At 51.5% G+C, this 16,897-nt stretch overlaps 5 protein-coding genes across 5 annotated transcripts; 2 read left to right on the top strand and 3 right to left on the bottom strand.

The window, feature by feature from the left end:
• Positions 1-584: 584 nt before the first annotated feature.
• On the bottom strand, positions 585-1,718 carry POX_b03092 (uncharacterized protein; the record flags this gene model as incomplete). Its single annotated transcript, XM_050111996.1, has 2 exons — positions 585-1,285; positions 1,373-1,718. 2 exons carry the CDS (start codon positions 1,716-1,718, stop codon positions 585-587), a joined length of 1,047 nt encoding a protein of 348 aa, XP_049972342.1.
• Positions 1,719-2,736: 1,018 nt separating this feature from the next.
• POX_b03091 (Guanine nucleotide-binding protein alpha-2 subunit) lies at positions 2,737-4,150 on the bottom strand (the record flags this gene model as incomplete). Its single annotated transcript, XM_050111995.1, has 5 exons — positions 2,737-3,078; positions 3,185-3,443; positions 3,519-3,682; positions 3,770-3,954; positions 4,024-4,150. 5 exons carry the CDS (start codon positions 4,148-4,150, stop codon positions 2,737-2,739), a joined length of 1,077 nt encoding a protein of 358 aa, XP_049972341.1.
• An 877-nt stretch (positions 4,151-5,027) lies between these two features.
• On the bottom strand, positions 5,028-5,309 carry POX_b03090 (uncharacterized protein; the record flags this gene model as incomplete). Its single annotated transcript, XM_050111994.1, has 1 exon — positions 5,028-5,309. One exon carries the CDS (start codon positions 5,307-5,309, stop codon positions 5,028-5,030), a length of 282 nt encoding a protein of 93 aa, XP_049972340.1.
• Positions 5,310-11,017: 5,708 nt separating this feature from the next.
• Positions 11,018-13,679, top strand: POX_b03089 (uncharacterized protein; the record flags this gene model as incomplete). The annotated part of the gene is made up of 6 exons (XM_050111993.1): positions 11,018-11,037; positions 11,103-11,311; positions 11,375-11,892; positions 11,974-13,066; positions 13,142-13,542; positions 13,602-13,679. 6 exons carry the CDS (start codon positions 11,018-11,020, stop codon positions 13,677-13,679), a joined length of 2,319 nt encoding a protein of 772 aa, XP_049972339.1.
• A 2,529-nt stretch (positions 13,680-16,208) lies between these two features.
• On the top strand, positions 16,209-16,638 carry POX_b03088 (uncharacterized protein; the record flags this gene model as incomplete). The annotated part of the gene is made up of 2 exons (XM_050111992.1): positions 16,209-16,455; positions 16,598-16,638. The coding sequence occupies 2 exons, from the start codon at positions 16,209-16,211 to the stop codon at positions 16,636-16,638; spliced, it is 288 nt and encodes a 95-aa protein (XP_049972338.1).
• Positions 16,639-16,897: the final 259 nt, after the last annotated feature.

Here is a 16,897-nt window from a genome sequence, read left to right as displayed (position 1 = left end):
CTACGCACTCAAGATAAGAAGAAAATACCTCGTATGAGTAGGGGAAATGACATGTACCGAGCTCGTAGGTACTTCCTGTTCGGAATGAACACATCGATGTCCTACGGGCAGTGACTTGGTATTATGGGGATGTTGGTGTAAGATACATAATCGTCAATGGTCGAGAAATAGTGTATTCTTACAATTGCCCGGATCCCGAAATGGGAACGGATCTCCTGGGGAGGGAGCAAAAGTCAACGCACAATCGAGGAGAGGACCAGAAAAACAAGACAGCAGCCGGGATAGCAGAGGCGGTGATGTACTTGAACTAAGCCACGGGGGAGGGAGCTAGGTACATGCTTGGGATCAAACTCGGAGCTAACAGGATCGATTACCCAAGGGTGATGCAAAGACGCGGGCCAGAAGATGCATCCAATGAAAAGGGGTCACTCAGAACAGAAGCGCGAAGAGGAAGGGGGGAGGAGGGAAGAGGGAAGGAGGGTAGAGGTAGAGAATGAGGAGAGGCAACATCCATGGGGTAGTGGTTAGGGAGAAAAAATGAATCCAAGCCAGGCGGAAGAAAGAAGCAAAGGCAACAAGTGGGTCTAAGCCTTATCGAGTTTGCGTCTAAGAGTGCGTGTCCTCCGCATGAGCTTCTTGAACTTGTGCTTCTTCATCTTGATCTTGCGACGTCTCTTGGTGCTGAGGGTGTGCATGGTCCGGTTATGACGGACACGCTCAATGTATGTCATGCCCGAGGTTGACCCGGTGGGAGCATCGATGGTGAATCCATGAGCGGGGTCCTCCATGTCGCTGCGGACAAAGGGACCCGTGGATGCTTCGTAGGTCTTGCGACCATCGGCGTGGCGTTGTTCACGGATGGTCAAGACGGTGGAGTAGGTCGAAGTCTCTTCCTCCACAACGTTGCTGGGGGATGTGCTGGTGGTGGTCATGTCCATAGGGACGGGAGGAGGGGGAGGGTTAAATGGTTGGAGACGGCGAGTATATTCTTCGACGGTGACTCCAATCTCATGGCCATCATGCATGCGGAGCTCTCCGTTCACATCAGCGGTAAAGGTTTGCTGAATAGTGGAGTTGAACTGGTCTTCCGCCTCGCCCATGCCAGGCGTAGAGTTTTCCATGTTCTGAACGGTCGAGGATAGCGTGAAGATGACATCGTCGGGGTTGTTCTTCAAAAATTTCTTGGAAAAGATCGCGTCAAAGGCTTCAGGTGTCGCGATGGGAGGGACCGTGGTGGTCACGGAGATAGGACGGTGGATGGAGAAGAAGGATGCGACATGTACGTCTGGAGAGACAGAGGTCAGCTACAAAGAACCCGACGCGAAGCGAGCAAAGCACAGAGAGACATGTTAAGAAGCTCCAAGGAACTAACCATGCGGCTGGCGGTGCTGGGTGGAGGGGACACTGGGGAGCTTCAAGAACGCCGCATTTTGCTGACTAGCTTTTGAGGAGCCGCCCCGAGTGCCATTCTCCTTCCCCCGTCGGCGAGCAGATTTGCCCTTTTCGCCAGACGAGTTCACACCCTTCGCCGGGGTCGAGGTATCCATTCGGCGAGAGCCATCGCTGGGCGGTACCGGCGGTTTTGAGGAGGAAGAGGAGTACTGACGCTGGTGCAAAGATCGGGACGCGCCGAGCACGGAGGAAGGAATTTGCTGTGTGGCTCGTGAGGAACCGACCAGAGGCGCCCATGCAGCCCGGCGCAAAGACGTCGACAACATGACTGACAGCGGGTCCTGCGATGATATCAACGATGAAGATGAGTCGAAACTAGAGGCGAAATCGTCGGGTCGGGAAATCGGCGACTCGGCAGGTGATCAGATAAGCTTATGTCAGCCATGTGATGCCTCAGGTGTCATGATAATGATTATCAACTTACCACTACAGTACTAACTCCCAGGTTTAATCACCTTGCCTTCAACGAATTGGCTCCTACATCTGCAGATCTAGTATCTGCGGCTGCTAGGGCGCAATTTCCACGACTATGAGCCAGGGGCAGTGTGACCAAATTTACCGGTGAACTTCTCACTGATGTGCAAAAATCCCAAAGACCGCTCTAAGCACATTCCGATGTCTGTACTAAATTGTACATTTGCATTCATGGGCCGAGGCAAACCTTGAAGAAATTTGAACAGCTACCTATGTGCTCAAGACACGCGCAAAATAGTGTACAATGGGTAGCAGTCACAGCGGCCACGGGGCTATATCTGCGAGCATAAAACAAATGGTATCATCCTGCAAGACCAGCACGAAAAAAAGAGATACACAAAGTCAAAGGAAGTGACGGCGTGAGGTAAGAAGAGGGGGGAAAGGGGAGGTTGTTCAGCTTTGCATGCAGTCGCCGAGGTCGAAGCTTGCAACACGGGTGAAGATTCAAACATGCCTTTGAATGCAAAGGACGCCGGCGGAAGGAATGGATCCGAACGAAAGAGACTTCTGCATATGACTCCTGACTTGACACCCAAAAAAGAAGATGTACCGGAGCCAAGATATCTGAAACGTCAAGGGACACATAGCCGGCCCGGAAATTAAAGACAGATCCGGGGCCCCTCGGTGATTTGGGAATAAGGTAAAGAGAAAAAAGAAAATTGTCGCCGCCATGGCATGCCGCGCGAAAAGAGGAGGAAAGAGGGTAATAAGCAAGCTAGTAACTTGACCAGGGCCATCGAGACCATGGTCATCATTTGCAACATTCATGATGGAGGAAGACCGGTACTCCAGAGACCAAGTCGACGGTGCTCACAAAATCAGGGTGTGGAGATTCTTCTGGATGATCATGTCTTGCACTGAATCCATGGTGGCTTTCAGCAACGTGGTATCAGTGGCGTTGGTTCGATGGATGTAAATCTCGCGATCTGGTATCCGGTTGATGCCGCGGAATCGGTCCGAGAAATATCGCACCGCGGCGTCAAAGTCCGTGTCAGAGCCGGTATAGTCTGGGAAGTGCTTCGAAATGGAGGAAATCTCCAGCTTTCCCTTGAATAAATCCATCTTGTTCAAGAAGAGGATGATGGGCTTGCGCTTGAACCACTCGCCGTTGACTAGCGATTCAAACAACATCATTGCCTCGTGCATTTGGTTCTACAGCGAAAGGTTAGTTGCCTGGGTACAACTGGTGGCAAAGAACGGCGGACAAAACCATCACACTAGGAAGAGAGAGAGGGAGGCTGGGAGACAGAAAGCGTACCGCGTTTTGATCTTCGACCAGACATTGGTCGTATCCCGATAGTGCGACCATGAACAGCAAACATTGCACGCCTTCGAAGCAGTGAATCCACTTCTTTCGCTCCGATCTTTGTCCTCCGACATCCATCATGCGGAAGTTCATCTGACCCAATTCGAACAAGGTTTCGGTGATACCCGTCGTTCGGAGACGCGCTTGCAGCATGTCCTGATTGTCTGGAAGCCAATTGGGCTTGAAGATGCGATCTAATGATTCATAAAAGCTGCACAGAAAGGGATATGTCAGAATACAGCGCCACAGAATGAGTAGGAGCGAGCAGCATCGACAGGAGACTCACTAGTAGAGATTGTCATGCAGAGCAAACTCGTGTCCTCGCGCGACGGCCCTTTGGACGCCCGAGTCGTTCCACATGTTTCTCATGGCATCGCGGACCTTCAGGTTCGAAAAGGCCTCCTCACACCCGACATCCGCTTCGGTGCCTTCTAACAGATCCGCCGAGATCTAATGAGAGAGAGAAAAAAAAAGAGAGTCATGGTCAGTCCAGCTCAACAAGGCCGCCGGTGGACCAATGAGAACCCCTGTACATACTTTGGTACCTGCATGTTCAAAGTCAATGGCTTCCGAAGCCATGATGTCCAGAAGAACTTTGAACGCAACGACGAGATTGGAGTAAATGACCGCACGCGTTTGATACCGCTCTTCCTCGGGAAACCCTCCGCTGTGAATGATGCGCATCTGTTTGATGATAGTGGACTTGCCCGACTCTCCAGCACCTGCAACTTGGTCAGATTTGTGATGCTGGCAAATCGATCACCGTCCTGGGCAAAGGATTCAAAGCGCACCTAGTAGCAGAATCTTGATCGTCCGGTCCATTGTCTTCTTATCATTTTTAATCACCCGGTCGATCCGAGCATTACGCGACAGAGCTTCCTTGTCCGCCTCGGCGGGTTTCGAGCTTCCACAACCCATGGTGTAAATTGAACGAATTCACAGAACCGGAAGTTACCTCGTCTAGGGTGTACATTAGCAGTGTCTTGGGAAATTGATCATTCTAAGAGGCGGGAAAACGAGGTCGACCGTGGTTGGACGGCAGTCTGATGGACTCTGAATCAGGGATTGCGGCGGTGCCTCCTCTTCCCAAGTCTCGCCCATCATGCCGAGACCCCCGAGAGCCGGACGAGCTTGACGCAACGAGACAGTCGGGAGGCGACAAGTGCGCTGCATGCGAACCCCCGTATGTCGCAAAGGAAAAGCGCATACCTACTATACTCAGCACCAAGCGTCTCCAGCGCACTCTACTCTCGTGGTTCAAATGCGATCGCGCTTGACGGCTTGCCGATCGATAATCCTGCTCGGTTGATTCCCCGCACCTCGGTCCTGCCACGCTCGAGGAAATCCTGTCCGTGCCGCTGGATTTCCAATCGGACTGGAAATATAGGGCGGAAGAGAGAGAGAGAGAGAGCGCGCGGAGAGATCTGCTACCAGAGTAGATCGTGGCGGTGATTGCACAAATTGCGACGATTGTCGGTAGATGGAGCGGAACGGTCCCACGGTTGGGATTGATCGAAGGGTGGAAGAGGGGGTCGTCGAAAAATCGTCACAGTCGCGACAGCGCAGGGTCCCAAGTGAATCTTCTTGCAGACTTGAGGGAATTAAGACTTAAAGATGAGAGGGAGGAAGGGGGGGGGGGGGGCAAGGAGGGTCCGCAAGTCCGAAAGATCTGATCTAAGCTCGTTCGCTTCGATGGGACGTGCCACTCTGGGGTTGATCGTCTGTTGCAAGCTCCGAAAAGGGTGCGTCAGAGGGCTCTTGCAAAAGAGCTTCGTAGAGGTGAATCGCGAGCTCGTCAAGTAGAGGAAGAGGAAGAGGCGGAAGAGGAAGAGATAGTGGGGGGCAGAAAAGCAGAAAAGTAGAAAAGAGTAGGTAGGAGTAAGAGGATGGTGAAACGATCCGAATAATTCAGACAATTGAGATCATCCGTGAGTAGCCCACTCGGAGCCTCGGAGAATGAATGGCCAGACCATCTCGTCTTCAGGTGCTCTTCTGGTTTAGTGCCCATCTGGTGGCTCCGATGGTGGTATCCAGCCATGAGCCATGACCCGAGCCCGCTCGATTCATCGCGGAGCATCCGAGGAGCGGAAAACGATATGATCAATCCACCTCTCTCGAAAGGAGAAAAAAAAAACTTGTTCATGATGAGGAGCCAGAGGTCACTGGGAACAATGAAAGAGCTTCACCGGTTTCAGTTCCCGTTCGGTGGACTTGGACTTTGTGTTTCGGTCTATTGACCAGGTGAAGGGACCGGGACACCAGATTAAGCTACTTTCCGTTCTCTCCAATTGTACAGAGGCTACGTGCCACATGGTACGGTACGCCTCGGTACTGTGACGACTGTCAAGTGTCAACTACTTTGTCTCCAATCCTCTCCACGCGACACCTCCAGCTCCAGAATCAGCACAGCTGCGGAATCCAAAAATGTACTTGATGACGGCTCAGGGAAAGAGTAGTTTGACGCAGGTCCGGAAGAGGCAACGGGGCTTTTTTCCCAACATCTGAAAGGGTCAAATGCAACAGGATCAGGTTACCTCCTCCGTCCGGTTATCCGGGAACCACTCTCGGAAATGGTCGAAGAAGAGGAAAGAGAGAGAAAAAAAAGAATCAAATAAAATAAAAAGCTAAAATAATAACAATAAAGAACATGATCATGATTAGGGTCCAGCTGTCCAGCATCCAAGTGTCCGTCTCCTCATCCCATCCGCATCCAGACACTCCAGCGAAGCGCATTAGGAAAGAACGGCATGCGCACTACGGTCGGTCGCTCCACTCCAGGGGCTCTGGAGCCATTCCCACTCGCTGACTGGCGTAAGTGAAAACCCGTGGGGCGCCGTGTACACAGGAAACTCATCCGTCATGCGGCAGAAAGTCCCAAAGTGACCGGAGAGGGCCAAATCCTGGAGGATTTTGGGATGACATTGGTGAGATGGCTTATCTTTCGAACTCTCGCCGCGAGAGGGAGAGAGAGAGCTAAGAAGAAGGGAGCTCTGTGAGGTGGTACGTGATGTGTTGTGCCGGGAGGTAATCGAGTAACGTGCGGGACCCCGTGACTTCGGCCATCAGAACTCACTGCAGTACTACTGTGTCGAGAATGAGATTGTTTTGCCTCGTCTGCCGCGTGAGGGGGTGAATTGCTGGTTTGCGGCTCTGTCTCTGTTCTCTGCTGGGACACCGAAAGCGTCCGACAGGGAGTCTGCGTGGATAACCCCTCAGACACGGTCGATGGGAGAACACCTCACGTTCAGAAGATGATTGATCCAACGCATCGTTCCAACGGCCAGCATGCGGATCCTGCTACCTTTGCGCACCCCGATTGCTGGCTGGACGGACTCGAAATCCGGTCTGCAGATGCACTGGTGAAGTAGGTGGTGCGCATCACCCTGCCGGTTTCCAAACAGGGCCTGGGGTTTCACTTGGATTAAGTGCTCGGGGGCACGAATGTCTGATCTATCACCTTTTTCAATGATGATGGAAAAAAAGTACAGAAGACCTTGCACGTCTTGTATATCTTGAATGTACGTGCAGCTGTACAGTACATTTCCTTCATGGATGGTCTCCTGACTATCGCTGTCGCCGTCCATTGGATGGTCTGTGTGATAGCTACATATTGTCCTGCGCGTCTCTGGCTCGAGGGCAGAGAGCCTCTCTCCTTGATGCGAACCAGGCCGCCTCGGGACTCGGGAGGCGTCCATGATCAATCATGCGCAAGATTGAACAGAAGCTCTCAAGGCCTCTTCTCCATCGCCTCTCCCCTCATGTCCGCCAGATCAGCAAGTAAGAATCTTCATTTACATGTAGGGAGTACTTACCAATCTGCGGTTCTCAACTTATGCCTGAGAGTGTTGATTCTCGATTACACCTCTCTGCATGTGGTGTCCAATCTCTCGGACCGAACCCACAAGAATCCACGGGACACCCAGGCACCACAGCACATAAATACACACTAGCTCCATCCTCATGAATCATCTCCCAACTGTCTGTCCGATCAGGCTATCCATCCGGGATGTGGATTCACACTATATGTCCACCATGACTGTGGCGCTGCTTGGTGAGAGTTTCGAAGATTCTCCCAGTAACCAGCCAAGCGCGACTGTGGACACCGGACAGGACAATCTGCAAGTGAGCGATCGGCGCGGAATCTCTATTGGGCTCAGCATTGGCGTGCGGCCAATCTCGCAACGCCACACTAAAACAATACTTCTGTCCCACACAATGGGGGGTGGAATAATAAGAAATTGTCCGTCACAATGAATCGGGTGGTCCGTGTGGGCGCATGAAAATGATCTTGAAGAAGGGGCAGGGCAGAGGAACAGGGAATTGAATCCCATGCCCGGGACCTTGGCCAGTCTGTCTTGCTTTCCACCCTGCCAGGAGGAGGGATAGAAATGTGTACGGAAGTTTTGTCCCTCAGCTGGACAGGGAAACTTATCTTGGTCAGTCAAATGGAGCAACACATCCATTGCCTGGTTTACACCCTACAGTGCCTAGTGCCAAGCAGTAAGCACTGAGCAGTAAGCAGTCAAGCACTGTTCCCCCGCCTCGTGTCGGACCATATGGGACTGCTCGTACATAATCATAAATGGAGATGGCGTGGTTGATTACGGATGCCACCGGGCAGCTTCAAATCATCCCCTTGACGGCCTTGCGAAATTGACGATCCTCGCCTACGGCAGACCGTCTGCGTCCCATGATAGCAGCAAGTATTTCCACAAGGGGCATCACCTCCGAGCAGAGACTAGGGGTCGATTTGAAATCATTCTCCGTTATGAATTTTTAGTCCGAGCGCATGTTGAAGCTGGCCCGACGGGCGGGTACTTTGCTCTCATTCTCAATTTCCAGCGGAACCTTTCTTGCCGAATGCCAAGGAACCCAATTTTCCATGCGGAACCGCTTCTGTGTAATGGATTCTGGATTGCCGTCTCTCTCAGGGTCTCAGGGCCCGATGTACCGGACTTGCAAGATCTTGTTTCAAAATGCAGGGTCGCTGCTCTGTATCATTTGCTTTGTGTGGGTTGCGTTGAACTCCACGTCTGCGAGGGACGGCTTTGTTTCACATCGGTCTGCCGAACTTTTGGCTCCCTGCTACGTTTGTTGTTTTTGGTCTTTGGCTTCTACGCGGGAGACCTCGTGGTCCGTGGGTCAGCTCGTGGTGGAGACGCCCGGATACACCTGGAGAGACCTGTCAAAATGATTCTTGGGAGAAAAAAAGACCATTCCAACGGAGAACGCTAGTGAAAAGGATCGGCCCTGCCTTCGCTTACGACGTGTTGCGGAAACAAGGTCCGGGTGTAGTGAATTAACTTGTGAACAACTGGACAACGGAAAACTGGACACAGCTCATTTATGCCCCTCCAGCCCCGGACTTACAGATGAGCTTGACCATAATCCTCTCTTCAGGGGACAAACAAGAAAAATTTCGAGCTTGAATGCTTTCAAGTGTAAGTGAAACGCGGCGCTGTCGTCGCTGTCACCGCTGGATCAAAATGAGCGTAGAAGCTGCTGTATTTTGAGCACGAGAAACGTGGCCCAGTGGGACTGAACCGATATTTCTGACAGGATTCTTCCTTGGTCGGGGACTCGAAGCGAGCGTCTCCAATATACATTTGTACTAGACACCTTCACATATCATATGATGATAATCGTTATCGTGACCTTGATTTCCCGATCAGAGTGACCTCAGGTCTGTCGGGCTCAGTAGCGAACTCGGACCTCACCATCCGCCAGATGACTGGCGATACTGCCCTTCCAAACTCGACTGCTTCGAGAGTCCAAGCTTGGTGGGGAGCGAAGATCGAAGACGGACCTTTTTCCCCCCACCTAGAGACGTCGGTAGATACAATTCCGGTTTCAGATTTTGAAAATGGGAGTGGGCAAATGACCCATTGCAATGATGAATGTGAGGTCCGACAAAGGTACATGAAACGTGGACAGCCATGCGTGAGCTCCCCCCCCGTCGAAGGGTCGTGCCTTGTCCCGGAGTGAAAGTCAACATCAGCAACCTCCTCAGACCAATCAAAAATCTCCGGACCATAGGCCGGACATATCGAGTATCCGGACGCCTCAACTGTTAGTGCTGACCACACCGACAACCTCCCCCGAATCTCCGGTTCAACCCAGGCACCCGTTGCCCAGGTGAAGTCATTGGCTGACTTCTGGAATCTCTAGAAGGGAATGAAAGATCATGTGTCACAAGGCGTTGGGATGGACAATTCCATGGAGAATACTTAAACTGATACTGCAATGGATTTGTGTTAATCTACCGTGTTCAACCACTAAGCCTCCCCCCCCCCCTGGTCCGTGGCACCAACGTATTCCTGAGAGTACCGCAGTGGAGTCGGCTTAGAGCTTTCTCCTCTTGGCCCTATGAGATTTATTCAGCTTTAATATAGTATTGGTCTGGGAGCTCACCGAGTGGCGCCAAGGGCACCAATTGTGAAGAGGAAAGACGATTTTGCTTGCGGAACACCTGTCAGAAAGTTTGATACATTCCAGGTACTCTCACTTGGTCAATTCAAAATAAACTGTTCTCACATGGATCCATATGCACTGAAGGCCGGCTCTCATCACTTTTCTAAACCTTAATCTCCCAGAGGTACGGACCGACAGTGCAGCGGTAAAACTAAAACTCAGCTTTTAGTAACCACCTGAATATATTTGTTCAAAAGGGCCACAGTAGACTCAACAGCAACCGTATGTCTGATTACAATATTTACCCTTTCCCTTTCAGTCGAGCCCGCCATGAGCAAGTCAAGTTCAATGAATTTCCGAATCTTCGGTCAACTGTATTGTTGAGCCTGCGGTATCCGGAGTATCATTTTGCGCGTCAGACTCGATGACACCTGTCGAGCGTGTTCGTCAACCGTGAGCTAAGTTCTCCGGGCTCGTGGTGGGACTTTTTCCACTCGCGCTCCAGCTTCCTGGAATGTACTCCGAATCCCCCGCTATTTTGACCCGAGAAAAAAAAACCCTCTGACTGAAACCCATTGCAACGTCTGGGATTGGGATTGATTGCGAATGGTCAAAGTCGATGGCACAGCCAAGCTATTTCCACCCAACAAGGATGTAGAGATCGAGATTCTGGCCAGATTTGCTGATCACCTATCGCCGGAAGTTTGTGCAATTATAGTAAACGACGATAGGCTCCTGATTGGACTATCGGCCGATCTAGAAGAGCATAGTACTCTATCTGTTGCGCATATTCTACTATCAATAGCTGTATCGCTCGCTAGATGCCGGGAAATCAAAATGGATACTCTAAACTTTAGGAGCTAGATCGGCTGGCACCAGGTGTGAATCTTTTATTATAAGAAGATCAATTTAGCATTCCTCAAAAGGTCATTTGAGTGGCTCCAACAGCTTTTCCAACTCGTGAATTTTTTCAAGTTAGAACTATATTGGGTATTATACATCAAGATATTGGCCCCCGAAATTTTGCTTGTCGATCCGGACACAAACAGGATTCTTCTCTTCGACTTTGATTAGGCTACGAAGTCGTGTGGTGTACCAGAATCCTGTACAGATGAAGGTGGAGCCAACCTCGCAAGACCTTTGGGACGCTACCCTATCAGACATGCCCAGCCGCTTGTGGATAAGAAGCTCCATCCCCACAGGCTGAAGTACCCGCGACGACACCTCCACACCTTCGTGCGGAGAAGGTAGCATCCCAGGAGACCTAACCATCTTCCCATCATTCAACAAGGACAGAGGGTTTCAAACAGGTCTTCTACCCTTCATCACTGATTTTGCATTTACTTCAGATACTGTGAACACAGTGTCACAACAATGCGGCAGCCATTCCACGGGTATTCCTCTCTGACAAACGAATGCTCGCTAGGTAGGGTCATCGGGCTGACTGAAATCCACACAGGAACGGCGCCAAAGACGGCATGCTATATATGAGCGGCGTGGAAGCAGAGTTGGATGGAGCATACGAGTCCGAAAAGATAGCATTGGTGCAAGGAACGGACGCCCCTCGCCGCTGCTGTAAGCAAAGGTCGCGACTGCGTGTAGCCAAGAAGATCGGCGCGATTGGCTGTGTCGGCCTTCTTGCGTATGCTTTCCTCCAGGGCTTCTATGGTATCAACCCCGTCTCTCATCACACAATATTGACCGTGGTCGACTAATTCTTCTCATTGACAGGTACACCAGATGGTCACAACGACCCCCCGGCCGCAAACCCTGAGTCATCCCAACCCATTTGCCAGACACCCGAGTGCGTTCACGCAGCCTCGGAGATCTTGTACAACCTTGACCCGAACTACAAGGACATTGATCCCTGCACCGATTTTGATCAATTTGTCTGTGGAGGATGGCGGGAGCGTCATGACATGCGAGCCGACCAGGGCTCCATCTTTGCCGGAACCATCATGGCGGAGAACTCTCAGACTAGACTGCGCCACATCCTGGAGCGTGCTGAGGCTCCTGAGAAGCAAGACGTGGAGAACTTTGGGAAACTAAAGGCTGGCTACGAAGCGTGCTTGGACGAGTCCGCAATCAGAGAGCGTGGTATCAAGCCTCTTTCTGACCTCCTGGCCAAACTGCACGCGGTTTATTCCCTGAATAACGCCAAGGCTCAGACTTCCAAAGATGACCTGACCGATGCAATCATTTTCCTGATGAAGTCTGGCACGGAGGCCCTGGTCTCTTCTGGTGTTTCTGTAAGGTTCCCCCCTCCCCCCATCGTCGGCATAACCATGTCGAAATATGACATAGCGGGAGATATAAACTGACTTGTACAGCCCGACGATCGCGACCCGGACAATGTGACTATTTTTGTGTCACCGCCTCGAAGGATCGGCCTCCCTGCCCGGGAATACTATAATAACACTGAAATGGTGGCTGACTACACCGACGTCTTAAAACAAGTCCTCAAGGGTTTCGGCGGCGATGACAAGATCGCCCAAGAAATTGTTGGTCTTGAGAGAAAGCTTGCCGATGCCACCCCAGACACTGCCACACAAGAAGATGTCACCAAATACTACAATCCACGTAGCATTGAGGAGACCGAATCTATGCTTCCAGAGATTTCCTTCAAGAGTATTATCAACAAGTTCGCCCCTCGTGACTACAAGGGTGACCGCTTGATTGTCGGATCTCCATCTTATATGAAGGAGCTGTCCACGATTCTGCACGACACTTCTCGCGAGACTGTGTCTTTCTTCCTGCAGTGGAAGCTCATTCAGGCCTACTCGGACTCCATTGAAGACGAGAAGATTACCCCGCTTCGCCGCTTCAACAACAAGCTGGCAGGAAAAGACCCCCAGTCAACCGAAGAAAGATGGCGAAAGTGCCTCAGACAGCTAGATCAGGGCCTCGGATGGAGTCTCAGTCGCTTTTACGTCCTGGACTCTTTCTCCGAAGCGTCAAAGAAACTAGGCGATCAAATCATCTCCGACATCAAGGAGAGGTTTGCATTCACGCTCAACGAGACTCCGTGGATGTCACCAGACGTACGAAAGCTGGGCATCCAGAAAGTGGAGAACATTGTGCAGAAGATTGGCTACTCGAGCAAGAGCCCCAACGTCTTAGATGCCGGCGACGTGCAGAAGTACTACGACACATTGGAAGTTTCCAGCCAGAAATTCTTTGAAAATGAACTTGCCGTGGCTCAGTTTGATCTGGAGAGGGAATGGTCCAAACTAGGACAACCAACTAACCGCGATGAATGGGAGATGACTGCACCTACAGTGAATGCTTACTATAACCCTCCCGGTAATGAAATTGTGTTCCCCGCAGGCATCATGCAACCTCCGGCGTTCTACGGCCCTGCTGCGCCTCTGTACCTGGCCTACGGTGCCTTTGGCGCTGTTAGTGGCCACGAGCTTTCTCATGGTGAGTCCCTAATCCCCCGGATCATTACGTCCTCTCCAAGACCTTTCTTGTCGACAAATGACTGATAGAATACAGCTTTCGATTCGACGGGTCGACACTACGACGAGATTGGCAATTACACGAACTGGTGGGATGACGAGACCGTCAAAGCCTTTGAAGATCGGGCCCAATGTTTCGTGGACCAATACTCGGCCTTTACAGTCGACGGGCCGGGAGACAAGGTGCTTCACGTGAATGGCCGACTGACCCTGGGTGAGAACATTGCCGATGCTGGCGGTCTCACGGCCTCCTACCATGCGTGGAAGAAGCGTGACGGCTCACAGCCGGACCCTCGTCTTCCGGGATTGGAAAACTTCAGCAAGGAGCAGTTGTTCTTCATCTCCTACGGGAACTGGTGGTGTGGCAAGACCACCAAGGAAGCGGCCGAGCAGGCGATCTACAACGACCCGCATGCGCCCAAGTCGGCACGCATCATTGTAAGTTCTCTCTTTTTCCCTCGAGCATATGGATGCACTCGCTCATCATCGGCATTTAGGAAACCATGGCGAACTCGCGCGAGTTCAAAGATGCTTTTAGCTGTCCGAACAGGAAGCCCGTCTGCAAGCTTTGGTAGGCGGACAACACTCGAGGAGAGCATTTTTGTTCACTGAATGCCCTCTATCATGGTTGGCAGGGTACATCTCCATTTCTTTTATGTTCATGGTTTGTTTCTTGTGTTTTTTTGTGTTGCTCGGGGGAGGGAGAAGAGGTTTCCTTGTTCATTTCTGCCCAAGTGGAATTTGATCCGTGTTCTTGTTTGTGTGGTCCGGTGCGATGAGGCAAATCAGGGTACCTTTATCGTAGCTTCACTCATCACTTCACTCGTAGCAGATCGAGCTGTAAAAAAACGAAACAGCCTAGCGGACGAACAACAGCGGACGTTCTTTCGCTCTCTGCACGACACCTCTGCATCTCACCTTATCGGGTGTCTCTTGGCGATATCGATAGAATCGTCTCTACTGACCGACGTGTCTACTCCTCTCGGAAACTCCCTGTGTGTGCCACGGTGACCATCGTCGGGAGCAACCTTACAGAAACGGGGAGAGTCCGCTCGGATGCACACAGTCACACACAGTCCATTTGTACCTCCCGTCCTTTCCCCATTTCGTTGACATACATATCCATCCAGTATGCCCACATTATGAGAGATCACCCGGGGGTCCTCGGTCTCGTCCGCCCCTCCCATATTCCGAGGCGCCCGCCCGGTCGAGGAGATTGGATCTATCGACCCCATGCACCGGGACAGAGCTTATTGGGTGGTTCCGATCTGGTCGCCAGCCGAAGGACGAGGATCATTCAGGTTCTCAGCTCCCGGTTTTGTCTTGACTGGATATGAGGGTGCTTCTGCTTTATTTGGTGCAGGCCGCGAAAGATCTCACGTGAGAGTAATCCGGGGGCCCTCAGGTGGGAGGTGGAAATTACGGCGGGACAGAACCTTATCCCACGACTCGATCCGTCATGCGGAGGTTCTTCCACAAACGGGACCAAAGGTGGACAGGACAGCCTGGATGCCCATCTAGTCGTCCTTGATGGGGGCCATTTTTGGGTCATATGGTGTCTGCCTGTCCCTTCGATATGGGTTGACATTGAAGCTGGGAGCTGGGTGAAGCGAATGCGATGTGGGTACCTCGGAGATCTCGCACTGTCTCGAGGTTGGCCTTGAGGTCGTTCATATTGAGAAGGTAGTACAGCAGAATCTATCTAAATAGGGGGTTGACTGTGTTGAGTTGTTTTGTTTCCCTCCAGTCTTGAGCCTTATGGTCACCATCCGAGATCCTCCCGTGGGTTTTGATAAGCGGGCCGACGGGAGATGTCATGATCCTATGAGATCCTAGGGATATATGCCATACATGCAGTGTGGAAGGAGGAATATTATTACCTCAAAAGGTCTTTTGGCGGGATGAAATTTGCTGCCGCGACGACTGATCCGACAAAAGGGTGAAGCGTGTCCCCGAAAAAATAGGATCGGATACATCCAATTCGCCACGGATCAACGGTACTTTTAGTATTTTACCGCAGGCTGGGCAGTGGATCATCGGATGCTCGATCCAGATCTCCGGGAAAAGAGCTCTAATTTGCACTTGGGCAGTATTCTGGGATCTATTTTGTCCGGTCCACACAGGACGAGAAAGAGAGGAAGTGACTTTGCTGTCGGCTTGTCATGTCGAAGCACTCGATTGATTTGAGACGTTTTCTGTTCTGGCAGCTCTAGGGGGATTCGTAAGGAGCTGGATCTGGAAGAGAGCCGGGCCTGGGATTGAAAAGGTTTGAACTAATGAGTGGAGTGTCGATGGATCTCGCAACGGCGCCAACTGCCCAACCGATGGGGACCCCCTTTCTTTTTTTCTTGCTCTTCCTTTTTTTTATTATTTATCATTCTTTTTTTTTGGCTAATTTCCCGGGAAGCAAAGGTACCGGAAGGCTAAGCTGGGTCGATCAGAACATCGTTATTGGAAGAGGTTCAGAGCGGCACTCACTAGATGATAGATGCATAGGTAGTTGCAGATCCATAGTTTAGAAATCATACGACTCAAAAGTATTGAATGTAGAGACCCTCACCAGTCGACAACTCCCACAGTGCTACGTTTGAAGTACAGTACCGATTGCCGAATCATGTACCGTAGATCGTCATTGGACAGCGGAAGAGTACCAGTCCATCAGCCTTGTATGCCAGTGCGTGATTCTGCTGTTTTTGCTGATCATGTTTCTTCTCATCAGCCATCCACTTGGCAGGGCTGGGTCACAAAAGCTTCCAGTTCCAACCTCCTCCGACGTAAACATCTTCATTTGTCAAGTTGCTTCCCGCCCATTGTAGACTGCGGGCCTCGTGATCCCGTCGAGTCCAAGGTTGTGCTTTTTGTCCTGTGGTCGGCCGGGCAATAGGAGATTCGCACGTCGCCAGAGAGACGTTCACTCCGCCAGTCTCACCCCGACCCGACCGGAGGAAATTGGACACTATTTGGGCGACCCCTCGCCTTCTGCTTCTTTGTTTTTGATTTCCCGCCAAAGTGACATGCTAGTTGCCTCATGCCGAGGGTTGGTGGCTGCTCCTCTTATAGCCTCTCGGGACGGAATGCATTGAATCGAGTCATACAGTATTCAAATGGCCCCCCCTGGAATGAGCGGCATTGGGAACAAGTTCGTCCGGTATGAATCTCTCTCTCCAAGCGACACTTCCATTCGTCGCGAGGAGATCAAGTACATGAGGGGAACTCACGGGTTGATGTTAAAGTGTGCGTGCCTTTTGGCGAAGCGGAGTGGTGGCCGGGATGCGGGAAATGACGCAGCCGCGAGACAACAAGCAGCCAAGGTGACTCGAGAAGCTTGTGGCTTGCTCGGCATTCATCTGGGTATGTGATCGGATGACCTCTTGAGGACGGGGAGTGGAGGGTACTTTGGTCTTTGTGGCCAAACCACCTGTAGAGGATCGGTGACTCGGCCACATACCTCGAAGACAAGACCACAGGGTTGGGACTTCTGACATGAGTCTAGTACAGCAGTACCGCCGCGAGGGACTCGGGTGTGACTTTTAGATAATCTCCTCCGGGTGTTGACCCTATGCATATGATCATTGATGCTACCTAGCCCGCGACTTGTATCGATGACAGTTGATCGAGACGGAGGGATCAATATTGCATCCAATGAGACATTCCGATTCCCCGATTTGACACCACAACTCCATTCGTGGGTCCCCGACGTTCCTGATCGACCATCTTCCCCCCCTTTTTTTTCTCTTGGGTCGTCGATGCTCACTCAAAACGCGCCGAGTGGGAATCAGTGGACATGCCTCCT

The sequence above is a fragment of the Penicillium oxalicum genome, chromosome II, assembly GCF_001723175.1.
Source record: "Penicillium oxalicum strain HP7-1 chromosome II, whole genome shotgun sequence".
NCBI lineage: Eukaryota > Fungi > Ascomycota > Eurotiomycetes > Eurotiales > Aspergillaceae > Penicillium > Penicillium oxalicum.
This window is presented reverse-complemented; position numbering and strand designations above follow the sequence as displayed.